This window comes from Symsagittifera roscoffensis, chromosome 2 (genome assembly GCF_963678635.1).
Source record: "Symsagittifera roscoffensis chromosome 2, txSymRosc1.1, whole genome shotgun sequence".
NCBI lineage: Eukaryota > Metazoa > Xenacoelomorpha > Acoela > Convolutidae > Symsagittifera > Symsagittifera roscoffensis.
This window is the reverse complement of record NC_087063.1, coordinates 4,037,563-4,064,030: the sequence shown is the minus strand read 5'-3', so window position 1 is coordinate 4,064,030 and position 26,468 is coordinate 4,037,563. Positions and strand designations below refer to the sequence as shown.

Here is a 26,468-nt window from a genome sequence, read left to right as displayed (position 1 = left end):
GAATGAATCAATTAGTATTTCAGAGCCGGGCCCATACGAAAATTCAAAAACACTGCGCGCGTCAGGAAAAATATTTCAATGTTTTGAAAGTCCGTAAAATTTTGATGTATCTTTTATTTAAAAAGTGTTATATATTTCAAAAAGCGATAAGAACTGGGTCCATAAATTCAATAATTGGAGCAATTCACGTGCCTTATTTTAAATTGTAGCTACAAATCTGCGCTACTTTATTTTATAAAATTTTTAAACACCAGCAAATTTTCTTTTTTTTTGTTTCGAGTCAATGTTAGCAAGAATATAATTTGAAAGTTTTTCCAAAAACTGTTAATTAATTGTCAAAACTGCTCGGACAAAACATTAAACCAGTCACAATTATCGTGTTTTTTTATCGAACGTGACGTCCCACTGAAAAATTTTTCTGACAAAACATGCAGGCATGAACAAACTTTCATGTTTAAAAAAAACTTTTTTTGACAAAACTGCGGGTTTGAATAGTCGACAGACAATTCACCAATTTTTCAACAAATTTAAAGGGGAATCTTCCAAAAAAAAATTTCTGCTAACCAAAAAAAACCAGGCCTTTTAAATAAATTTTAAATTTTTTCTTAAAAGGAAACAACTAATTTTTCATTCAACAAAAATGCAGGAAAATAAAATTATGAAAAAAACGTACGTGAATGGCAACTGTTTAAGCAGGAGTCAAAATTTTGAGCAGGAGTCAAATTTTTTAAATCAAAAATTCCTAAAAACGTCTTTTTTCGGTCTGTTTTTTTATATATTTCGCTGCGGCGCATAAAATTTGCTCTTGCTCAAAATGAGGTCTTTTATAGTGATTTGGGAGACCTCAGAAATCAATTTGGTCAAGCTAAAAAAAAAGATCGACAAAATTTTCGATTTTTTTTGAAAATCCGCCCCCCCCCCCCCCCCCCGCTCGAGAAATTCCTAGATTCGCCCCTGTACTTGATCAAATGGAATTTTGCTGAGGGCGTTTTATATATGTATCTTCAGCAAACTTCTAAATTTTTGTTTTTTTTTCGTAAATTTGAAAGTCATATTAATTAGCGGTAAGAAAAAATCTCGTTAATTGCACAATCGACTTAATTCAAGTTACACGCTTTGTCTATCCTCTTTGCAAAGGTGTTCAAAAGTCGCAAGTAAAACCATGATATCCTAAATTTCATGCACTCGAGCATTTTCTGCATGTTTTACTTGATTTGAAGGTACTCAACCAGTATACTATGCAGGGGCGGATCTAGGATTTTCTCGAGGGGGGGGGCGGATTTTCAGAAAAATTTTCGAAAATTTTGACGACCTTTTTTTAGGTAGACCAAATTGACTTTCCGAGCTCTCCTACAGCACTAAAAAGGACTCTGTTTTGGCCAAATATTCTTCGCCGCAGGCAATTTGTTGAAAAAACAGGTCAAAAAAGCCGTTTTTGGGCACTTTTTGATAAATTTTGACAAAAAATCGCGGTTTTTGGCGTGCGCTCCCTCTAGTATATATTGGCGCCGAAGGGGTTTTTAGAAAACCTTTTTTCTGTCGGTCAGCCAAAAATGGATTTCTTAAAAAGTACCAAAGGGGGGACCCTTTGGGTCGGCAGGCGGTCGAATCCCTAAGGGAAGGAGCGTCCGCCCACCCCCCGCCTCCCTCCTAAATCCGCCCCTGATCCTATTTGGGATTTCGCTTAGTGTCCACTGAGAACTAGCAGAAATTGTCAAACACTCAAATATCAAAAGTAGTAAAAATTACATTCATTCATTTTCCCGTTAGTTTTTTTCTTTTTCATTTAAGAAATCTTTAATTTTGTAAAGAAACTTTCCCAAAATAAATCTGTTTTGGTTTTCAACTAACCCAAACTATTATTACTTTTTTTGAATTTTTTCAAAAACATGCGGACATTGATTTTTTTTCAAATTCTAGACTAGGATATAATTCTCTTCTACAAAATGTATACTTTAGTTTTTCTTAGATAGGTTTACAAATCTGCGTATAGTAAATCTCTGCTTAGTTGTAATGCATTGTAGCTTGTATCGGTTGATATGTAGTGTCGGCTAATTTACACCTCGACCCAATTCTCTTCTGCTTCTCTTCAACGTAAAACAACTTTGTCAGCATTTTCATTCTGTGCGCCAAATAAACCGAAACGGCCAGAAAACCGAACATCGCGCCAGATATTAAAAGACAGCTGAAGTTGAATCCGTAGTTTTCGAAAATGTGACCAGATATTACAGTTGATCCAAACAGAGCACCCAAAGCAAACAAATTGTTTACCCAAGTTGCAACAAGAATTTTGGTCTGGTCCAGGTTATTGAACCCATTATATTGGGCTATTTTCTCGAATAGAAGGTAAGAAGATACAATAGCACCGGCTGAAAAGACGCCCACAGCTGTGAAGCAGGCAGTGATGTACAGAATATTGTTCAGCTGGGGAATTTTCACGGGCAGATAAAGGGCAAGAAGGTTCAAGGCAAACCCAAATGAGGTTATGAAGGTCACGTGCATGGCGTAGCCCCTTCAAAAAATCACTGATGAAGTTAATGAGAATTTTGAGATTTTTGAGAGCAGTTGTGGATCTAAAATATTGCTAGACAAACCAAATTCTAATTCAAATTTTTATAATTAGTTTTTTGTTGAAAATTCATACCTAAAATTTACGCCAATGTTCTGCTGCAATGTTCTACGCCAATGTTCTGCTGCAAGCAGCGGTAGAAATAGGGGGGGGGGGGGGGGTAAATGGACGCTTTTTTCTTTCAGAACTTCAACCCACTCATCGCCGCCCTCTTGGCATCATTTCACGACATTCAAAATTGGTTATAGTTATTCAATACCAACCAAAAAAGCACAAAAAGCACAAACCAAAAACAAAAATAAAATTTAAAAACAATGATAGCCGGTTACTTTGGAAGTAGCACAACATTTTCCGAACATAGTCTTAAAAAATTTTAAATAAGGTTTTTTCTAAAACAAAAAACCAGAAATTAGGCATATTCGACAGTCATAATAAAAAGGCAAATTGAAAACATTTTGAAGAAAAATGACTAAAAAACGAAAAAATCTTTAAAAATAATTTAAAAATTCAAACATTTTTTCAAATTTTTTTGCAGAATTTTTTTTGAATTTCGGAAAAAAAATTTCTAAGTTTTTTTTTTCCAAAATGGCGTAAAAAAACTAAATTTACTTGAGTGAAACTAAGTTTTATTGGCTGAAATTAAGCATCATTAAGCTATTGTTAAGCCTGCTCGCTCAATAAAATAATTTATTGCGCATTTTATGGTGTAAGCGAGTGGTTTTATTAGGTTAGGTATGAAGAATAAATTTGTTTGCAAGGTTTAATTTTTTAACAAGTGGACAATGTGAACAAAAGAACTATCTAGCAAAAATTCGCAGGTGGGTGGGGGGGGGGTTTGAGGACGAAAAAGAGCAGACAGAAACACTGTCAAAAAACCTTGAGACTTAAAAAGACCTATGAGTCGAACTTACTTGTCAACAGAAATTCCGTAAACAGGAATCATGCCGACGTTCGTGAACAGATAGGCTGAAAACACTAGACCAATTTGCACTGCGTCCAACTCAAACGCACTTTTGAGGTAAAGCGGAAGACAAATGTCGAAAAAGGCACTTTGAACAGCAACCAGAATACTCAACATGCTGATAATTAGAAGATTTGGCTTCGAAAGAAACTTAACATAGGCTAAAGAGTCAAAATTAAACATTCGCTCTTCTACTTTTTTGGAGTCTTCATCAAGACTTCGTTTCGATTCGCTTTCAAGTCCTTTAAAATCCGAAGTACGCTCGGCAAAAGTTGGCAACGAAGAGTACGATTTGTTCATAAATGATTCTGGCGACATGAAACGTTCTAGAATTTTCTCGTTTTGTACAACGTGAGCTCCTTTTGAATCATTACGACATTCTTCGTCGAGTTTTCTGATTGGTATGTAGCTTGGAAGGAGGAACGCGGCTGAGAATCCACAGACGAACAAGAGAGATCCGACTAGAAGAGGGGGCATGTACATCCCGAATAAAGTGTAAATTACACTTCCGAGGGGGGATCCGATCAGCCAGCCGAGACTAAAAACGTAGAATGTAAAAAAAAACGTAGTTTTTTTGAGTTGAACACAAATTGCCATGTTGAACACAGTCAAAAAATGACCCATTATGATCCAAACTTTAAAACTTTCGCATTTTTTCCGCAGCGTAAATTTAGCACTGGGTTCGAGAAACCCTATTACATGTATCGTAACATTTTTACAAAAATGTTATGCTGGGCATAATAGAGTTAATCCAGCCCAAATATTCAAAATAGGCTACTATAAAATTGGACGCTGAAAATGGTGGCGTAGCGATAACCATGTGTGCCAATTAGCAAGCACTTGCGTCAAACAAAAACAACGACAAAATTTTGAATTTATCTTCAAAATCCCTTCTTTTTTGGGCAAAAACAAAAATTAATTTTGCCTAAGTAAACATTTGTAAGCAAGCCTGTGCTGACATAATTTTACCGCGTTTTTGTTGAGACTTCTAACGCAAATTAGCCATCTCGAAACAAAAACTACAAAAAAACATGTGACAAAAAAAAGAAATCAACTTTCGAAAAAAAATACATGAGTTTTGTTTTGTCTCAAAAATACTTTTGCTTGTTCATTAACTTTGATCATGATTTTGCAGTTTTTTATTTGAGCTTTTTGTGTTTTTTTTTAAATTAAAAAATGAAATGTTACTATCTGAGCCGTTCATTTAGTGATTGATACACGTTTTGTTTCTCGATGTGAAAAAATTAATTAAAGTTTTGAGTTATCCACAAAACTATGAACAGCTCTAGAACTAAGCAAAATTAAACGTTCAAAAACTTCCGTCAAAAATAATTAAAAACTCCTAACCAACAGCTTAATAGAAGACTGAGCTATTAAAACTCATAGAAGCCTATGAGTTTGAGGGAAAAAATACGCTATAGTTGAAACCATTTTTTTAAACTGACAAATCTTTGCAAAAAGCGGAACAGAGTTTATTCTAAAAAAAAACATACCAATTTTGAGCAAATTTGCATGAAAACATGGAATTTCAGGTGACTTCGAGACATAATTTTTGTCTGGATAAAAAAAAATAATTATTGAGTGCAAAAATTTTCTAATATAGGATATATTAAAAATTGTTTGTGACATTTTTTGCTTTTTTGCAATTATCTATACAACCAAAAAACAAGTTTTTAGAGAACTTTAAAATCTTCAACCAGACAGTAAGAAAAAAAAATTGACTAGACATCAACGGAAAATGAAACTGAAAATAAAATAACGCCGAAAGCTCATAAAGCAGAGTCGCAGCTCAAAACCTGTAACCACGCCGGGCAACCTTATTCCAAAATTGACTACGCGCACTAATGGCAAAATTTTGCACCTACTTTTTGGCAACCAAAGTCAAGTATTGCGAACTTTTCGGGTAGTGTCTGCAGGAGTTTGTTGTGAATCGAAAGCTATTTTTTCATTCTTCCCCATACATTTTCAAAAGAGCTAAGGGCAAAACTATATAAGATTAAATCGAAAAGAGGAAAATTGTTTTCTCGTAGATAAGTTTTTGTCGCATTTGCAGCATGGAGTATGGCACAGTCATGTTGAAAACCAAAAGTTGTTTTCGGAAGAATTAGCATGTCCTCTCTAGGGAGCAGAAATTTGAGTAAGATTTCTTCCTTATAATAGTAGCGTTTTTTGCTGAGTAGAAAAGTTTCACAAAGACAAAAACAGACAAACAAAAACCAACGAACATGACTCCATTTAAATTTTATATGACGATTTGCATGGGATATTTGTTTTTTGCTTTGTTTTGACATGAGAAAACTTTGCGAGAGGCTTTCCGGAAACTAAGTTCTGCTTTTTGAATACGTCGACGAATCGTAATTTTTGAAATTAAAAAATTGTTGCCAAAGAAGGCAAATGTTTTTTTTTGCGTTTTTTGCGTTGATTTTTAAAGTTTGAATGACTTGATCATGTTCAGTTACGTTTGTTTTCTCGGCGTGGGTTAACTTATTCTTCCTGTTGAAAATAAAATTTGGATATTCGTCTTTTTGTGTTTAAAAGCGGTAGCTTTCGATTTTTTAACTATTTTCGCTAAGTGTTAAATCCGGGTTGTCATTGCAGTTTTCAACAATTACGCTAGCATAGTCTTCAGTTTTTGACATCAACGACTTCAAAATTTTTTGGCTCCAGATTATGCATGCAAAAAAAACGTCGAAAAAACGTGACTCCTCATTTCAATTAACTTTGTCTGCACAATTTTTTTGCTACTAATTATACTATGTCTTATCTTCCCTAACTTACAGAAAGTTGCAAAAAAAAACAGAAAAATTTGATTAAGACGAGCAGGTGAACTATTTCTGATAATTTTTGCAAGCAAAAGCTTGTTTTTCAGACAGAAAAGAAATTCTCAAGGTCACCCGAAGTCATTGCTTTTGATTTTTTTTCTGTCTGTTTCAATTTTTTGCAAATTTAGATCACAATAGTTCTGTTTTATATCAGTTCTCCTGTTTCATTTTATTTTACCTACACCAAGATTGCGCAACACTCTTATTTGCACGCACAAATTGTTCAAATTGGGCTGATTTCTTGCACAAATTGAATCTATTGGTTCCATCATTTTGCTACCTATTATATAGATGATGCCCAATTTTCGGTAAAATTGATCAAATTAACTGGTCAAAAAACGGAGCTTTTCAGATCAATTATGTTTTTGCGACAAATTTCAAATGCTGAAACGAATGAAAATTGATTTCTGACAGGCAAAGGAGCATTTTTAGATTCATTAATTTCGTTCAGAATCTATGAACGAAACGGTAGTAGCTATTCTTACGATGTAGGGACCGAATGATGGAAAAAATTCAACCAATCAGAATCAGCAGAAGTTCTTATTCGCTGAATGGTTTTTGCATTGAATTGAAGTAAAAATTAGCAGAAAATGAAAAATAGCATGAACAGTCCGTGCAGATTCATTAAATTTAGTGCAATGTTTTCTTAAATCGGTGTTGTGGAAACTGTTTTTTCCAAGTTTTGTTTTGATATGGCAGTGCTTGAAAACCCACGTGTTTTCAATCTGCTAATTTTATAATCGGTCAATATTAGGTTTAATGGCCTGAACTTTTTTGACTACTTTGAGATTTTTGCAATATCTTTGAAATTTTTGAATACTTAATTTTTATTGACTGAAAATAATTGAAAATGAATGTCCAACATTCGGCTCCTCCATCTTGAGCGACGCCACCAAAAAGATTTTACCAATAATTTGGCCCAGACTACACTATACTCACTTGATTAGGGCTTCGGCTAGTGACGTGATAGTGCCTGCGTGTCTGAGCGATACTTTGGTTATAATGGGTATTGTGGTGGCCATACTCATGGCATTGCCGATTCCGATAGAAGTGTGAAGACACACCGAGACGTAGAGAAACACATTTCTAGATTGAATCCAATGCAGCCCAGAGGAAACGATGTATGACACACTGATTATTATCATACCTGGAAAATCAATAGATACAGATAAATTTCAGTTCCACAATATGGCTGTCCTAACAAAAGAGGACTCTTTTTGTAAACACTTGGCGACCAGAATTGAAGGGTTGCTGCGGATCTTCGCAACGGACCTTTGGTACAGATTTTGAATACCAAATTTGCGTGGTTAGTCTAGCCTTTTACAATCTGTATATACAGGCTCTCTTGATTATTGAATATACGATTACAGCAAAAAGCTTTGAAAACACTTAAATTTTTCATGAAATTCTAAACAGTCTGATTTCGACTTACCAAGTACGCAAAATATTTTTTCAGTCCTTTTTCTGATTGCCAGCATCAGTAGAAAAGAAAATAAGAAGTTCATCGCGTGATCCACAGCTGGAGACAGACCAATTTCGAAGGTACTTAAACCCCTCTTTCTAGACTCGGGTGAAAAATAAGAAGAAGGCATTTTCTCGGTGGCTCCAAGTAAAAAGTAAAAAGCAAGTCCGCACCCGATAGGTAAAAAACTTCGCCTTGATTTTTGGAGACATTTTTCGTCACGTTCTTTTATCTTTTGTTCACAATTTGGTTCATCATTCGCTGGACTTATTTCATATTTAATTGGTAATGAACTTGAATCAATTTGATTAAACTGGTCTGCACAGGTAAATGATTCAATTTTGTCCGACATAATTACAACTAAAATTATGCGATCAAGCGAAGGCTCAAATTTTTTTAAGTTTTGAATTAGTTTCAAACAATAATGAAGGTTTATAATTCAAGCAATAATTAAAAAATGAAATTCTACGAATATAAAAAGCAAAAACCGAAATTCTATAAAATTTAAATTATAAAAAAACTAAAAAACAAAATTATTAAATTCTAATGTTTCAGTTCAATAAAAATTCCCAAAGGTAAATCAAATAGCTTGGTTTGCAAAATTGCACGGTATTTTGGTACATGTATTTACAACCATAAATACGTATTGCCTGAACTTTTGGTCAACAGTATGCAAAGCTCGCGCCTCGATAAAATGACAAGTTTGACTTGCATGAACTCCAATCTGTATGGGATAAATCAAATTGTTTCACATACATGGTGTAATTATTCGCTCTAGGGTTGAAAAGAAAATGGTAAGCGAAATGATTGAAATTGAACTCTAAACTGGTTCACATATATGTAAAATAGAAATTTTGCCCTCTAACTATGGTAATGCAAAATGCAACCCTCTAAGCGTATAAACTCAAGAAACCTTAAAATTAAAGAAGTAATTTTGAATGACCCGCTTTTCACTAAAATAGTTCATAATTATGGCTAAATCAAGGTCAGAATCACAATCTAATTTGGTCATCATAATCTTCACCCTTAAATGGTATAATCTGTAAATGGTCAATAATGAATCTTAAAATTACGATTAATCTTTTGAAATTAAGCTTCGTACTCGAATCTGAATGGAGAACCCACCAAGAAGACAAAGACCCAAACTTGATTGGCATAGCTTTCATGGCAAATTTGACCAAAAGACGAAGCCAGATCGAAAGTTTTATGACAAATATGCATCAATTCTTATTCTAATTAACCTATTTAGCAAAAATCAAAAATAATTCAATTTTACTTCAGAAACTTGGACAGATAAAATTTCTTTGTTCATGGAACTGGAGGATATGAAAAGACACGTTGCTTTGATTTTGCATTGAAAATTTGTGCTGTACGCAAAATGATGAGCAAGCAACCAGTACAATAAAAAAGTATAATAAACAATATCTATTATATACATAGCGGAGAAAGATTTTTCAATCACATGTATTTTTTATATATACATGAAGCGTGCGAGAACTGCAAAATGATTTGAAAATAAAAAGAGTATTAAACATCAGTGACCTCAAATCTGTTTTTAAAATTTTTTTTGAAAGTAACGAGGATTGAAATTTAAAACTTTAAACGTGATATACCACACGTATACATGTCATTATTGCATTTTTTTGTGCCGCTACATATGTTTTAAAAGGAGGCGGAGCAAAAAGCAGAATGGGTCTAAGAGCAGAATGGGTCTAAGAGCAGAAAAACAGAAAAATATTAACGTTTATTGATTAATACGGGCTAGTTGATAAAATAAGTATTTTAATCGTCAATATTACTAAGAAATCGAATAAAATATGCATGAATTGAATAATTTTATCAAGTTTTTCTAAACAGAATTTTGAAAAAAAACTCGGTTGAATTATTCAAATTATGCATAAGATTTTGCTTCTTTGGTAATATTGGTAATATTGACAATTCTTATAGTTAACTTACCCGTAACCTTATAAAATTTGATATTTTTCTGTTGTTCTGCTCTTTGACCCATTCTGCTCTTAAACCATTCTGCTTATTGACTGGCCACCGTTTTAAAAGTACAGTGCTGATTTAAATTAGACGGACAAAAAGCGTTAAGCTAAAAATTTAAAACGCGTTTTCCCCAAATTGGGTTGAGTTTAGGTGAAAACTTATGCAAACAAAACTTGCTTAAAGTTTTAGCAAAATTAATATGATGTAATTTGTTTTGCGAAAATCGGGCCCAAACTTTTACCCCAAAAATCTAAGAAAAAGCCCATTTTAGCTTTTCTTAGTTAATCAAAAATTACGCCAAAAACACCCGGTCGATCACAGACATAATTATATCAGATTGAGCTTCTTACGCAGCCCTACAAACTTTAAGAAGAGTATATTCTCCAAAACATTGTATAAGTTAATTTATTTTTGTTTGATAGACAAGAAAGGTCATTTTTACTATATTAAAAACCAACTTTTTATTTAAAAACAATTTTTAGACTGTTTGCAAATTTTTTTTGGACAATATACCCTTCTTAAAGTTTTTTAGACTACGTAAGGGGCTCACTTTGATATAGTTATGTCTGTGATCGACAGGGTATTTTTGGCGTAATTTTGATTAACTAAGAAAAGCCAAAATGGCCATTTTTGGGGTAAAAATTTGGGCCCGATTTTCGCGAAACAAATTTCAGCATATTAATTCTGCTAAAATTTTAAGCAAGTTTTTTCTTCATTAGTTTTCACCTAAACTCAACCCAATTTGAGAAAAATGCGTGTTACATTTCTAGTTTAACGCGTTTTTTCCGGTTAATTTAAATCAGCACTGTATATTCAATCAGATTGATCGGATCAGGACGAGCCGTGAAGATTCCGAATGCGCTTCAAAATCTATGAAAAAATTTTAGTTACAAAAATTGATGCAACAATCAAAAAAATTGGAAAAAATTTGAATTTGAATATTTTTCTTTAATTCAATCTGAAATGATTTCAATTTCCGAACAGCATGCTTCTATAGGACAAACTGAGGAGCGTGCTGATTTAGGTTATTTGGACAAAACGCTTAAAATTTCAAATTTAAAACGCATTTATCTCAAATTGGGTTGACTTTAGGCGCAAGGAGACGCTGACAAAACTTGCTTAAATTTTAGCAAACTTATATGGTGCAATTAGTCAAGGAAAAACCGGCTGAAAAAACTTACCCCAAAAATAGATCATTTGTAGCTTTTTTAGTTATTCAAAAGTTAAGCTAAAACTACTGGGTCAGTTACTCACAAAATATATCAAAGTCGCCCAAAGTAGCACCTCAAAATAGTTTACGAATGATTTTATTTCCAAAAAATGAACAAAACTGTTTTTTGAAATCAAAAAATGGTGTTTTACATTGTAAAATTACTAATATTTGGCTTTCAAATAATAATTTATTTGATAAAATTTCTTGGCTATTATACCCTTGCAGAGCTACGTAAAAGGTTAAAATTGACATAGTTCTTCACTAGTTGACCCAATAGCTTTAACATAATTTCTGATTGACGAAAAAAACTGCCACAAAAATTTGTTTTTATGTGTTAGAGAGGTTTGCTAAATAATTGCACCGTATCAGTACTATTAAAATTTTAAGCAAGTTTGATCTTCGATATTTTTGTCAAAATTCAACAAATTTGAGAAATACGCGTTGAAATTTCAAACTTTATGTGTTTCATCCGATACTTAAAAGCAACACTGTATATTGCAAGACAATCATTCAAACTTTGCCAAAATGACAATTTTGGAACCACCATAGCTTTACAAATGTGGTCGAACCTTGGACCTCAATTTGCATTTGATTGAACAGGGTATAAGCACGTCCTCCAAACAGCGAATTGATAATAACAGCAATTATTGAAAAAAGATCAAATGTTATTTTCGTCAGGTTGTGGCGCGTTGGTTACGTCATGGGTGCGGGGGTGAATGTGGGGGGTGGGGGTTGGGGAACGACGAGAAGGATCTGAGACATGGGCACATGGGAATGGTGTTGGGGAATACCTGGCTTGAAGTGAGGGGAGACCTGGGAGTGCGGTTGGAGGGACTGTTGTCATCAGGAGGAGGCGGAGGCACGGTGGGGTTGATGCAAGTGGACGTGATGCGTGGTTTGAATATGGGCGTGGGGGAACGGGAAGGGGATCTGGGGGTGGGAGAACGGGAAGGGGATACCTGGCTTGCAGTGGGAGACCTGGGGTGCGGACGAGTTTGAGGACGAGTTCTCACTTGAACTTTGACTTCAGGTCCACAACATCCTGATCGGTTTCGGCTGAATTAAGGGATCACGTGAGAGTCTATAAGCAAAAAAACAGGACTGCCCTTGAAAAGAGAAAGTTGAGCGTCGCTCAACCAACAACTCAGTCTGGAATATGGAAAATCATACAAATGGACCATTCTTAAACAGACCGGTTAATGCGTACTGATAATTTTATAAGATTCGCAGGAACTACAAGTAGTTAGTTATTTGTTGCTGAAAACAAACACTTTGTTGTTCAGAGAAACATAGTAAGAACAATTTAGTAAGAAACATAGTAAGAAACAACTTCTATAAAATACTCTTTGATTTTTTCTTTGAGTATACGTAACAAAACAAAGCTCAATCACAAAATGGGTCATCTCGAAGATATTTGATTCGCGCCCAAGCTTAATAGAGTAGTTTCAGCTGAATATGAACGTATCAAAGTACTCGAAATTGATAATATCAAGTCAAATCCTTGTTATAGTGACTATACAAATTTAGTTTTTTCGGGCATTAACGAGTATGTCCTCTCTTTCTCTCTTTTAATCTCACTGTCAAATATTCCTAAGCTCTAGGCTATCGAAATTTATCTCGCCACGAACAGAAAAAAACGACACTAAATTGAAATATAATTAACAATTTCTAAAATATTTTTTATAAGAATATGTTCGGAAGATTCTTGCTCTTTGCACAGCAGCCGGCTGTCCTTGTTGTTCTGATCAATTGAGAAATATAGGAACTTTTGTTCAAATCTTTCTTCATCACACCACGCTGAAAAACGATACTAATTTGAAAAAAAAACTATTTGGTTGTTTTTTAAGAAAATGTTCGGAACATACTGTGCTAATTACCAGCTACCCTAGTCGATCAAGGGAGGTTATCTTGCAAGATCTTGCAAGAATCTTGCAAGATTCTTTTAAAGAGGATGCATCTCTTTAAAAGATCTTGCAAGATTCTTGCAAGATCTTGCAAGATAACCTCCTTTAAAGATAATCTTTTTTTTGCAAGATCTTTAAAGATACAATTTTTTTGGGCAAAAACAGCTTTACACGCGAAGACAACCAAGTAGCGTTCGTGGAAGAAGGAAGCAATCTTAGCTACGCATACATACACACAGCCCGCTAGGCGGTTGCCCCCAGAAAGCTTCTTTTTTTAAAACTTTTTTTGTGATAGGCGGCTATCTTCAAGTTTTGATCGACTACTTATACCTTAATCTCTCAAAATAGGAAAAACACAATTTACATCAATTGAGAGCATAAATTTAAAGAAATAAAAGCAGGTAAAGATTAAGCACAAGATGAACGCAAGTAAACATTAAAAAATAACACTGACGTTGTTGAAAAATCTCAACTTTCAAAACTCAAAGAAAAAAATAGAAGCCCTTTAAGCTCTTTAAATTTCTAGAACAATTTATGATGGGCGCTTTTTTGATAACATGAACCCGACTTGAGAAAACTGGATCAATAAGTAAAGTTTTTATTCTCTGGAAATCTAAAAAGTAAATTCCACTTTCAAAACTAGAAATCGATAGTCGAAAAAACTAAATATCCCCGGTTTGAACTAATTAAAGCAATTCGTCACAAAATTTTTTTGGCCAATAATCCTTCAATTTTCGCAAACCAGTAGCCGCAATAATTGCGAATAAATTAAAAAGATTTGATTGGTTGATACTTTTAATCTCATTGAATAAATTAACAACAAATATGCGACTACTTTTTAACGCATGATTTTTGTCTAATTTTATTCGTTAAGCATTTAGAAACATCTCGTTCTAGAAATTTTATTCGTTAAGCATCTCGTTCTAGAAACAATTTTTTTGATCTTACACCTAATTTCTGTTATTTTTTTTGTGTTTTTCGACAGAAATTTTGGGATGGTTATCTTGCAAGATTCTTGCAAGATAGCCTCCCTCTTTCAAGATTCTTGCAAGATAACCTCCATCTTGCAAGATCTTGCAAGATAACCTCCATCTTGCAAGATCTTGCAAGATAACCCTCTTTTGCAAGAATCTTGCAAGATCTTGCAAGATAACCTACCTTGATCGACTAGGGTATCCTTGTTTCTATTTGCAACTCATTTTAAAGATTCAAGCAATTTATTGATAGTCATAAGCAATAACTCCAGAAGCTATTTAAATATTCATGCAGTCGACTCAACTTAATGAGATCAATATATAACCGGAGTATTTTTTTAAAAAGATTAATGAAATTCGCATAAAATTTTCCCGAGCGTATTTTAGCAGTCTGTTTTGAGGTTTAAGTTTAATGTAGGCTTGAGTCATTTCTACAGTTTCTTTACCGCGAATGAAATTCTAACAAATTGTAGTACATTTATTTTAAATTTATAACCAAACAGATACTAAAAAATCTGTTTGAATCACAAACAGCAAGTGTTAGATAGTATTTGTACCTTTGTCCCAACACAACTGTTTTGCTTACAATAAAGCTCAGGTAAATTTGATAAAACTATGATAAGTTGTTATAAAATTGAAAATAAATGATTCACGACAGGTTAATATTACACCCATTTTGTCTGCAAGCAGCAACCAGGTTCGGAAATTGCTTTTTAAAAACTAGATAAATATATTTTTTAAAATCATTGTGATGATCATGGCTGCTTAGAAGTTGTTTGCTATTTTAAGCTTCGAAAAAATTGAAGGCCCTGCACGAAAATTTCTGGTTTGTTGGTTAAATAATGTTTTTTAAAACAACTCAATGAGTGAAAGTTTGTCCATCTAGGAGGACTTTTTTCATCTATTTGAAGCTCGCCTAGCATCGAATGAAATCGAAATAACTGAAGTTTTTTATGCAATGCAAAAACAAAGTCAGAACTATTTTTTAAAGTCTGAGCAGTTTCTTGAATCTTGTTTTTTATTTTGAAATTCTCGCTGTTGCGATAGAGTAAACTAGATATATTTAGCTGATATAGTAAGCTGAGTTTTAAAATCAGAAAGTTTTCCACTTTTTTCACAGTATATTACTGGTGAATTATAACCTCAGAGTTTTTTTTTAAAATATAAAAATCTGAAACAGGACCAAATTTTAATGAGGTCAGGCTATCTTAAGGTCCGAACAATTGATCTGGTTTTGAGGTCAACTAGTCAAAACTCATTAAACTATACAAGAGTAACTAGTGATCAGAGTCTAAATGATTAGTCTGTAATAATTTGATTGGTACTTTTTGATGCTTAGTTTTTCATGTCATTTGTAGTCACTTTCTCAATTCATTCTTTAACAAACACTAATTTTTCTCAAACCTCAGCTCAAATCTGAGATTGAATCTTAACAAGCTATGGGACCGGATTTCTCATTTCATTGTATTATTCTTTTGTCAGAGTGTTCAGCAATTAACTAACAACATATAGAAACAATGCACATGAAATTGGGCGGTTTTCAGTAGAAGAAAGTCTGAAGATTTTTCTTCTCTGTAGACAAAGTTTGCAGAAATGATGAACACCAGGGCCTTTACTGGATAGTCATGGGCAACGATGATCTGCCGGAGGCTGAGGCTACTCTCCCCGAGAGTACGAACGCTGATAAGCAGGCGGCCCACGATACTAAATGCAAGAGCGAGCACTGTTGATCCAGCAGAAAAAACACAATCAAAATTTAGTGTGGTTCCACCTGGCTTGAGCAACACTACTTTGAAATACAAAACAAAACAATCAAACAAAAATAGTTCAAAAACAAACAAATGATTATGGCGATGGGACGATGGCCTGGAATCTGCTTCAAGAGTAGTTTTGCAGTTTAGAGAGGTCAACGGTTGTCAGCCTAGCAGGCCAGTTTGCGAGGCGGCGCCTAGGATCAGAGAAGGATGTTGATGTTTGTTTCCCTCGCAGCCATGAGCTAACGGCGCGATTGAAAAGGGTCTTACACTATTCTTGCTTTGGTGATCAATGCGCTGTCTGGGAAGTTTGTGGTGCATGAGAGTTTTCAACCAACCTAGGTGTTTCCAGATTTGAGAACGAAACTGAGGAGCTACGATGACTTGAGAAACGTTCGATAGGGAGAAAAGACCTGGCTTGGTCAAAGCCATGCAAACTGCGAGAAAGAAACATCATTGCTTCTTTGTGCGGTCAAAAAGGTCATATGGCGAGAGACTGCAGATCTTGAAGTGAGAGGTGTCAGTCTAGTACTCGAGACAGTGGGTCGAAAGAGAGAAATGGGCCAGAGGCGAAGAAGCAAGAATGGTTCGAATGTGGTCAACCTTCAAACTTTGCATGGAAATGCAGGAAGGGGAGGATAGGGCTCTTTATTTACTGTGCTACAACTTCAATGAAAGGGAGACAAAAGAAAACTGGGTGACCTGATTATGTGGTGCGCGATAGGACTGCGTTTTCTAGCTTAGGAAGGAGGAACGAAAGAAAAACTTTGGAAAACCCCGATGGCACGCTGGCAAGGCTTGAGGGCGAGCACTCAGTCAGAGTAGAGATCAAAGACAAATAAAATGCTCTAAAGTTTTACACTTTCCACGACGTGCTCTTTGTCCGAGCTACAGTGAGAATTAGATGAAGGTGATCCAGCGATGACTCGAGGGTCAGGCGTCAGTTTCGCCGCAGACGTGTCTCATCTACTAGCACGTTCTTCCATGACAAGCAGGTTCTTCTATGACTTTTCAATTAGGGTGATCAAAAGTTCTACTAAATGTGTACAGCTTTCAAGACACAGAAAGCAGCAATGCAAAAAATCAATGAGTGCAGAGATTCGGAGGTGAGAGACGGCTTTTAAGTGGCATCCAGGACGATTTGAAGTACCGAGCAATCATAGGGTGCAACATGCTTTGAGCTTGATTGACGATTTCAGTCGGATGGCTGTCGTCAAGTACTTGGTGATGCACAGTGATTCTCTCCTGAAAATCCAGGAATTTGTGGCTAAGCGAAGCACCAAAATCTCTGCGATGAGTATTTGAAAGAGTATTTGTAAGAGCATTCAAAAGATTTTGTAGAGAATCCCTGGTAAAGCAACAGTTCCTTGTGCCCAGTATTCCTCAATAGATTATTGTACCAGAGTGCTACATCAGAGTACTCACCGTGATGACTCGATATCTGCTGGCGTAAGAAAATCTGCCGAAAACATTCTGGGTGCGAGCGATGTCGATAGCAACGAAAATTTGTGCTCACATCCAACAACGAGGATTGGTTTTCAACGAAGAAGTTGTACTATGGAAAACCATCACAAGTGAGCTTTTCACGTGTGTTAGGTTGCTTGGCGTTATATCTGGATCGAGACAACAGACGGAAACTGAATGCAATATGCAAGCAAAGCGAGTTCATTGGCTACGACAAGGAGAGCAAAGCTGTTTGTCAATCGATCTAGAAACAAGACGAATGGTGCAAGCAAGAAGCGTGACATCAATAGTGAAATCATTCCAGACGACTTCATAGTTGACAGTGAACCATTGCAAACCCTGGAGCTATCAATCGAGCGAATCATAATATTGCGCTACAAGCACGATGACGACCAGCGAAACACCAAGCGCACCAATTGAGAGTTTTACTACAGGCCCAGTGGTGTTACTGAAGAGAATCGGACTAAGGAGGTACCACTAGATTCATATACTTTTGAGCATCCAGTGCTGAGGTCAAATTGAACACGGAATCCTCCCCATAGTCTCGGATTGGCCTACACGCATGCTTCAGCTATTGAAATTCAAGAGCCAAAAAGCTATGCAGTGTCTGGACTCGGAAAGGAACAGTGGCTGGCATCTATGGCTAAGGATGTTACGTGTCTAGAAGCCATGAGAACGAAATTGGACTTTTGTTTTTAGGCCACAACCTCCAAAAATTTTACCTGGTTGATGGCTTCCTCCTGTGAAGAGAGACGCGATCGTAAAATGGACCTTTTCGAAGCCCAAAGTATAGCAAAAAGTTTCATGCAAGTGAAAGAGCTCGACTTCAAGGAATCGAAAGTCAGAAGTTACTTCTGGCGTCGAAGGCACAATAGATTCCGTCTTCATGAAATGGATGTTAGGTCAGTTTTCCTCAACTCGGCTCATACATGAGCAGTGCACATGGACACATGGAGAAACCTGTGAGGTTCAGCTGCGCTGGTAACTATTTGTGCTTGCATCAACAACGTCTTCATGGCTGAGGTAGGCATGAAGAAATTGGTACCAGATACTGAGCATTTATTTTAGTGAAGGTTTCACTAGGAGCAGCAACTATTTCTGAGTGTTCACGAAGAGGAGTACAGATGATACGATGGTTTATATGCAGGTTTGGTAGACGACGTCATCATTGGGTGCAGACAGAGGCTTATGGTCTGGTTCGTGGGAACGCAGATCAAGCAGTTAATTGGATCGGTAACAGTGAATCAGTCAAGCTACATCAACGACTAGTTGGAGAGTTTCAAACCAGTGATCAAGCCAGCGGATTTCAGCGGAGAACTATCAAAGAAAGAATGCGCATAAGCTGTATCAGTAGATGCGGCGCGATGAATACTGAGGACCGCAGATTAATTATACCCTCAGTATTATACATGTCTAAGCAGACAAGGCCGGAAATTGTAGCTACTATAACTCATTTTTCACAGTAGCTACTGGAGTAGACGGGCAGAATGGATAAGATTGGGTATATAGATTTCTTCGCTACCTAAAGAGGAGCAAAGATCTCGAGTTGTGCTACACCAAAGACGCTGAAGGCGTAAAAATTTATAGAGCCGCACACTCTGGCTACATATGTGTTTCAAAAAATTAGCCCAAAATAGTAGAATGATCTTGTTTAGAAAATATGCCTCCATGAGCAATTAAAAATTGACCACACTCAACTCTTTTTACTGCAAGATGGCTTAGGTAAAAAAAACTTGATGAAAAACAGGAATCAATATTACTTTTTAGGATCTTTAGGATCTTTCTTTTTAAGATCAAATATAGCAGCTAAGGTTTTGATATGTTTAGAGGGTTCTATCATTGCTTTGTAATATAAAAATTGGGCTAAAATTGTTCTGCAAAAACAATTCAATTAAAATTTTACCCGTGTTGTGTCAATTTTTAAAAACAATTTCTTCAAATTAGAAAAAATTGGCAAATGAATCAATTTTTTCTCGATACAAAAAATAATCATGAAAAATTTGGATGCTCCATGAAAATAATCATAGCTTCTTTTGTTAATAGATGTCTTGAAAAAAGATTTTGAAAAAAATAATGCTTAAAATTGGCAAACATGCTTTCACAAAGCAAACATTCTCATGTATAAGCTGAAAACGCATATAGTAGCAAATATATACTTCATACAATTTCAGTTTTTCACTTCAACTAGCCAAAAGTATACTGAAAACTCTCAAATTGTTTTTAATGTTCAATTCTATTGTATTAAACTTTGCCAATCAATAAAAAAGTTGACTATGTTTAAAAAACTGTGAGTTAAATTCGAGAATCAAGCGATTTTATGATACCGAAGAGCTGCTCTAACAACTCGAAACCGTCTCTACTGCAAAGACGCATTTGTTTTTTATATCATATGTTAAATATAAAAGAATCATAAATTAAATCACAGATGCGACTCAAATTTTCAAAAGAGTTTTTATAAGCAGTGTTTGGATTCATTAGCTATAAATTTAACTATAAAACTGCTATCTATGCGCAGTCTGACGGCTCAAAATGGTTTAAATTGAGCCGACATGGAGTCAAGTTCCGGTTACCGTTATTCGAGATCCGGGTATATATCGTCGTCCAATTACCGGTCGACACTCGGAGGAACCTCATCATCGGTAAGTCCGTCGAGCTACTCCAACAGGACATCCACGACTACAGCCGACTTTGTTCTGAGTCGAGGAGCTGCTGGAAGTTCTGGTCGGTCGGGGTCAAATGGTCCTCATTTGAGGTCTTTCACTACCATCGGTTCCAGTCCTGTTAATGAACATGATGGTTATTCCACTGCGGCTTCGAGCGGTTATCAGGTTCGGTAGTTTTTCTTTGCACAGAAAAAATATATATTTTTGATTTTTGTTTTGAAACGCCGAATTTACAATATTTGTTTAACGCTGAATTTTTCAAAAATCCTTTGATTACTGTTTACAGTTCATTCATATTAAATAGAAATTCGAAAACAAACCTGTGGGCTTCATGTGAATTTTTCAAGGTAATAAGCAAAGTTATTTTACATCGAAGAGCAAGTATGGGCGTATTAAGAGAGCAGAGAAAGTGAAGGATTGGTGCGCTTAAGATATAAAAGATTAAAGGAAAAGATCTGAGATTTGATTTCTCATGACTAGTTCTATGCTTTTACAGCCTGTAACCAATGATTCAAAAAATAATAATAATTCAAAGTGAACTTTGTAGAGACGTTATGGGGATAGAACTCGACGTTCGGAATACCACACTGGACTGGATTCTCAGAAACCAACCGGCGATGACGATGGAACCCAGGTATCCGGACCTACTTCCAGGTACCGCACTGGAGCGGCGTCGAGGAGGATAAATCGAGATAGAGAAAATCGAGACAGGGAGAACCGAGACAATTTGAAGTCGCCCAATCGGATGACTTCTCCGCCTTCGGGGGAGGGGAGGACAGCGAGGAATTACAGAGAACGGTCGCCGTTTTATCCATCAGACAGGGTAAAACTTAAGCTGATTTAAAAAAATAAGTATAAAAAAGAAAAATATGTGAAATAAAATCATAATTCAGTTCTTCCTTACATAAGAAAACATAAATGTTTTTTTTTGTTAATACAACCAGGCGCGGATCTAGGAATTTATCGATGGGGGGGGGGGGGGGGGTAAGCGGATTTTCAAAATCTTGTCGACTTTTTTTTAGGTCGACCAATTTGATTTTTCTGAGCGTCCTTTTTCTAAAAAAAATTGTCCTTTCGTATAACAGAAAATCTCTAAATTTTGTCCATTCTTCCATAGAGTCCTAACTCCTCTCGACCGGAGAGTCTCAAAATCCAGTCTCCGGAACCCACCTATGAGTCATCCTCCATCGCGTCATCAGCAACACCGGCCGACAGTGGGTACAACCCCTCAAGCGGGTCACATGGGGGAGATAACAGGAGTGGGGGAGGGGGTGGTCTGTGGAATAAACTGGAAGAGGGGATGCCTACGCCTCAATCTGCGTCTGGTCATAACCAAGGGGGTCCGGGGACATTTCTGTTCGGCGGAAAAGTGGCGCCCCCAAAATCTCAGGTAAAGTTTTAGAAACACTTTTTGTTTTTAATCAGATCTCGAAATATGCTGCAAATTTGAAACCATGCGCAGATCTAGGACTTCCTTGAGGGTAAAACCCTTTTTGTTGGCCAATTTTACCAAAAAGGTATAAAGACCCTATTTTGTTGGTTCTTTATTCCTTTTCATGAGCTTGTAAGCCACAAAAAAGTTTTTCAATTCGTTGTTCAACCTTGAAAAATTTTCAGTGTTTTGTTGAAAAAATTATGAGTTTGGTGAAGAAAAAAATTTTCTAAAAAGTTAATTTTTGTAAAATTTTTTTTTCCAGAGACACCAAGAGTATGATGAGGAGGATCCGAGACAGAAGAGGGAAAGAGAGAGGGGGGAGAGAGACCCCACAGAACAGGAGGCGGCCGAGGCTGCCATGAACAGCATGACCTCCATCAAAAAGGTCACAAAAAACTATCTTGGCAAAGTTCAAATTTTAGGAACCAAGATATTATACGTTACTTCTTTTCAGGAATTGGAGAAGAAAATCAGCGAGCTGGAGGCGGAGAGAAATGACGTGGCCAAGGCTGGTCTGAATAAGTACAAACAGCGGCTGCTGGACGAGCGAATCAACGAGATGGACGCTCAACTGAAGACACTTCATCTTTCTCATTCCGCCCTGCAATCGGCCGCATGGAAAAGCGAACAGGTCAGATGAAATTAGAAAAGTTAAATAGGCTTTTTTCCTTTTTTACTCGAGAACTTCACCAATAAAAATTTAATTCAGATTGTCTGATTAATCTGAAAATTAGCAGGTTGAGAAATATAATAAACATGTTGCAGATCTAAACAATATTACCCCTGTTTATGGACCTGTAAATTCACTGGGCGACCATGTAAAAGTAGCCTTATTTTGATCTAATCGTGTCTCAAATTGCATAAAGAGACCGATGTATATTTAAGATAATAGAAGGCTAAAACGCTTGAATTAAAATATGGAAGCCAAAAATAAGCATTTAGAATAGATGTCAAGCAAGAAAGCTTAAAAAAATCGAAATTAAACAAAAACTTTGAGAGTAAACTCAAAATTCCTGAAAAAAATCTAACCTTCAAAAGCTTAAAAATCAAACGTTCAAAAGCCAAATTAGCACTTAGAAATGTCAAGGAAAAAGCTTAAAAATCGAAGTTGAAAGAAAACTCAAACTTTCTAGATAAAACTCAAACCTTCAAAAGCATAAAAGCAAAAAAAACTCTTTTTCATCAGGTGGTAGAGCACACAAGTCAAGCGATTCGGATGATGGAGCACGACACCACTTCGTTCGAGAAGGTCAAAGAGGTCATGACCAAAGAGATCACAGTGCTCAAAGAAGCACTCCGACTCAGCAAGGTCTGCTAATTCCATTTTGGTCGCCAAGTAGCTAACGAAGTGACTTCACTGATTCAATTAACACTACTAATATTAAAAAGAATCATAGTTTTTCAAGCTTATATGACATTGATGATTGATGAAAAAACAATTATTTTTTTTTTACAAAAGTAGCTTTAGCCTGAGAGATCTATACTGAAAACCTTGCGTTTCTTTGAAACAGAATCTTAATTTCCGGTTGATTTTCGACAGAAAAGGATGGTCAGTTGAGACAACCGTCGCTGACCATGATTTTAATTTGCAAGTTAAGCCACGAGACTCACCGAAGCCTGAAGAAGAATTTATTCAGAAAAACCATTATTCAGAAAATCTGACCATTGAAGAGCCATAGCAGCTATAATTAAAGACCTGTTCACTTTTCTAAGCACTAAAAAAAATTGATAAAAGACAAAAAAATGAGTAAATCATCTAAGAAAAAAATTTTCTAGGCTCGTGTTGAGAAATTGGAGAATGACGTCACAGTTGCGGAGAACGGAGCTCGGAATGTGGACAATTTACAAGACAAGTTGGCAGCTGCTCAGACTGAAAAAGACAAGGCGGTCATGAGGGCTGAACGACTGAACAACGAAGCGAAAAAACTCAGCGACGAAGTGAAAACTCTGAAGAAGGTGTGAAAACTTCTTTTTTGTGCTTTACTAATGTATTATGTATATTTTTTCCATTAGCTCCGAAAAATTTTTACGTGAAGAAAAACAAGACATTCGTGTTCCCATTCAAGGGGCAGACGTTTCCCGAGGGAGGGGACTTATTAAACTTATTAACCGGGACGTACTAATTAATGACATCTATTTTCGGTCGAAATACACTAAAATGTTTCCAATGACGCCTTCGGCGCCAATATGTGCTAATTATGAGGAAGCATTTGCGCCGCAGTTTTTCGTCAAATTGTTTTAATAACTGCAAAATGTAATGTGTTTTTAAGAAAATTACCTGCAGGGTTTTTCTGTAAAATAGGGTTCATATAAAGTTTCATGAGAGCTCGAAAGTTCAGTTTCGTCGACCTAAAAAATTGTGAAAACTCAGTCGATCGAGAAAAAAGTTAACCCGCCCCTGATGATACTTACATTTTGAAAATTTATTGTTCCGATTTTCGAAGAAAACGGAATATTTATGCTCGGGGTGTTTTTTTATTCAGTCAATTTTCACCGATTGAAATAACAATTTATACCCCATTGACGATATTGACTCCCTGAGTTCAAATGTAAAAAAATAATTCACCTCCGATTTTTTTTTGTAAAGTTCTGGGGGTTTGAAAATTTCCAAATTTGCCATGTTCTCGACTAAATTATGTGCGCTTTGAAGAGTTTATTCATAATGCTGAGAGCTTGTTTTTTGTTCTGGGGAATTGAAAATTGCCAAATTTGCCATGTTCTGGACTAAATTATGCGCGCTTTGAAAAGTTCAATCTTAATGCTGAATTATTTATGCATGGAAAATTATCCCGCGCAACAAAATTGATCCAAATTGAATTTAGGCTAGCTAATTGGTCGTATTATTTTCGTACGACTCAAAATTTTACACTTTGATATTGTCCAAAATGTATAAATTTTCATCATTTTCTTTTCCCAAAAGCTTTTCGATATGAATTAAGGGACAGTAGGAACATTCAGGGTTTTGCCCTGATATACGAGCAGTCTTGTTCGCCTTACAATTTTTATGTGAAAGCTTTATTCGAGACTTTTTAGGTATCGAAAACAACAATGCTTGTTTATTTTCAGTTTGATTATTTAGAAAACTAAACTTGTTGTTCCGACTTTCGTAACGAAAGTAACGGAGTATTTGTGCTCGAGGTGGGTTTTTTTCTTCAGACAACTTTCGACTTTTTAACTAGCCATTTTTGACGAAACTTTTTTATATCATTCAAAAAATATTGTTATCCTGATCTTAAATTTGAAAATTTTTTTACCTGTGATCATTTTTTGTAAAGTTTTGGGGGTTTAAAAATTGCCATTTTGGCCAATTTGGGACAATTAACGCGCGATATATTTCGCGCTATTAACGCGTATGCGGAGATTGAATCCGTCTTAGAAATCATTCCAAATTGATTGAAAAAAGCTTATAGGCCATAATTGATTTGTTACAAGGAGCCAAACCTATCTATCCTTTTGTACTTTATATGTCGTGTAGGGAGCTGATTTTCACCAAAAATCTCAAATTTTAGAAGAAAAAAAATTTTATTTTATTTTATTACTTTCAATTTTTTTATGTAATTACTGCTCCATAAACCTTAAAAGGCAGTCGGAACATTCAAGGCTTCGCCTTGATACGAGCAGTCTTGTTCTGTTTTAGTCTGAGCTTGAAGCTAACCAGAAACTGGCACAATTTCGAGATGCAATAGAGGGCAAAAGAAACGAAGTGAACAAAACGAGGAATGAACTACGAAACGTCGAGTCGGAAAACGATCAAATAAAACAGCAAAACGAGGAACTTATTAACGTTAGGATCCACTCTTTTAACAAAAATCATTTTCGAGAGCTTTTGAGATCATTTATAATTCTTATTTTAATGATAATTTTTTTTCAGAAATTGGAAACTATGGAAACAGAATTGAAACACAGTCGGGAGTTGCTTAACGACAAAGAACTTGCCTTGCACCAATCAGAAAAATATGCCAAAGAGTTGAAAAAGGCAAGTTATATCTGCACTTTGCTTGCCTTAAGATGCAAAGTGTGCTTTAAACCTAAAAATTCGAGTAAATTCGAAAAAGAAAACAAAAAAAAGTTTTTGTTTGCTTGAGAGTAAAATGAAACTTTTAACTTTTCTATTTCATATTTTTCTCGAAAAGCAGCCCATTTGGTTTTGCTATCGTTTTCAATTATTTGGAAAGCGAATATAGTGGAAAAAAAGGCAATTGTTTTACACTGTTTTTTACAAATACGCGGTCCATTTTGTTTTGTTTTGGGTTTCTCTTTTTTTTTAGAAAAAGATTGAAATGGAGAGAAGGTTATAATTTTTTTTTCTTAATTTTCTCGAAATCTGTTCATTTGGTTTTGCTTAAGGCTTTCAAATATTTGGGAAAATAACCTAGTGAAAAACGGTGGTGTTTTTTTTCAAATATTTTTTTATGGATACGCGGTCCATTCCGTTTTGTTCTGGTTTTTTTTAGAAGGGGCTGAAATTGAGATGAAGTTATAATTTTTTTTTCTCGAAATGCAGTTTATTTGGTTTTGCGCATCGTTTTCAAAAAGTTGGAAAACGAATAAAGTGAGATATAGTGTAAATTTTACGCAGTCTATTCCGTTTTGTTCTGTTTTTTTTTATAAGAAACAAGACTGCAACTTTTATAAGACCAGTTTTATAAGTTATAGGTTTTTATAATACCAATGACAAGCAAAAACCTTTTCAACTACCCAGATTGCCTTAAATAATTTTAAAATAGAATAGGAATAAATATGCTGAATCTAAATTATCATTTCAGAAAGCTACTGAAGCGGAGGTTATGTCGAATTTTTTTCAGGTCATATATTTTTGATACGCAGTCCATTTAGTTTTTTCAATACTTTAAGGTTTCTTAGAAAAAAATTAAAGAAGAGATATTTTGAATTTTTCTTGTTCCTAGTTTTTTTTTTGACATTCAGTCTCCTTGACCTTGTTCTGCATAGTCCACTTTTTTGCAAGTGATTGGAATCGGCACAATTTTGAAACTTAACTAGTTTTAGTTCCGAAGCATTAAACAGCATACGTATTTTTGTCCATAATTTTTACGCAGTATTTTTTCTTTGTTCTAGAAATTGTAAAGTTTTTTAACTTTTTTTCTTCATACGCAGGCAGTCTTTTTATTTGTTCTTCATTTTATTTGTTCTTCATTTGAAAAAGCGATTGAAATTTTTTAAATTTGCAATCAGTTTGATCATGTTAAAATGATTATTACACGATATTAGGCTACGGCAAAACTGTTTGATAAGCATAC

The 26,468-nt window shown here is 35.4% G+C and overlaps 2 protein-coding genes across 2 annotated transcripts in view; one reads left to right on the top strand and one right to left on the bottom strand.

The window, feature by feature from the left end:
- Window positions 1–1,927: 1,927 nt before the first annotated feature.
- Window positions 1,928–9,279, bottom strand: LOC134839222 (uncharacterized). The gene is made up of 4 exons (XM_063854700.1): window positions 7,785–9,279; window positions 7,292–7,499; window positions 3,481–4,068; window positions 1,928–2,512 (listed from the first exon to the last, which is right to left on the bottom strand). Exons 1-4 carry the CDS (start codon window positions 8,164–8,166, stop codon window positions 2,005–2,007), a joined length of 1,686 nt encoding a protein of 561 aa, XP_063710770.1. The 5' UTR covers window positions 8,167–9,279; the 3' UTR covers window positions 1,928–2,004.
- Window positions 9,280–19,502: 10,223 nt separating this feature from the next.
- The window catches only part of LOC134839004 (testis-specific gene 10 protein-like), a 23,000-nt gene continuing 16,034 nt past the window's right edge, over window positions 19,503–26,468 (top strand). The window contains exons 1-9 of the mRNA XM_063854381.1: window positions 19,503–19,940; window positions 20,323–20,598; window positions 20,893–21,165; window positions 21,473–21,595; window positions 21,665–21,841; window positions 22,397–22,519; window positions 22,987–23,166; window positions 24,848–24,994; window positions 25,082–25,186. Coding sequence (XP_063710451.1) covers window positions 19,662–19,940; window positions 20,323–20,598; window positions 20,893–21,165; window positions 21,473–21,595; window positions 21,665–21,841; window positions 22,397–22,519; window positions 22,987–23,166; window positions 24,848–24,994; window positions 25,082–25,186 — 1,683 coding nt within the window. The 5' untranslated portion in view covers window positions 19,503–19,661. The remainder of the gene's footprint in view (window positions 19,941–20,322; window positions 20,599–20,892; window positions 21,166–21,472; window positions 21,596–21,664; window positions 21,842–22,396; window positions 22,520–22,986; window positions 23,167–24,847; window positions 24,995–25,081; window positions 25,187–26,468) is intronic.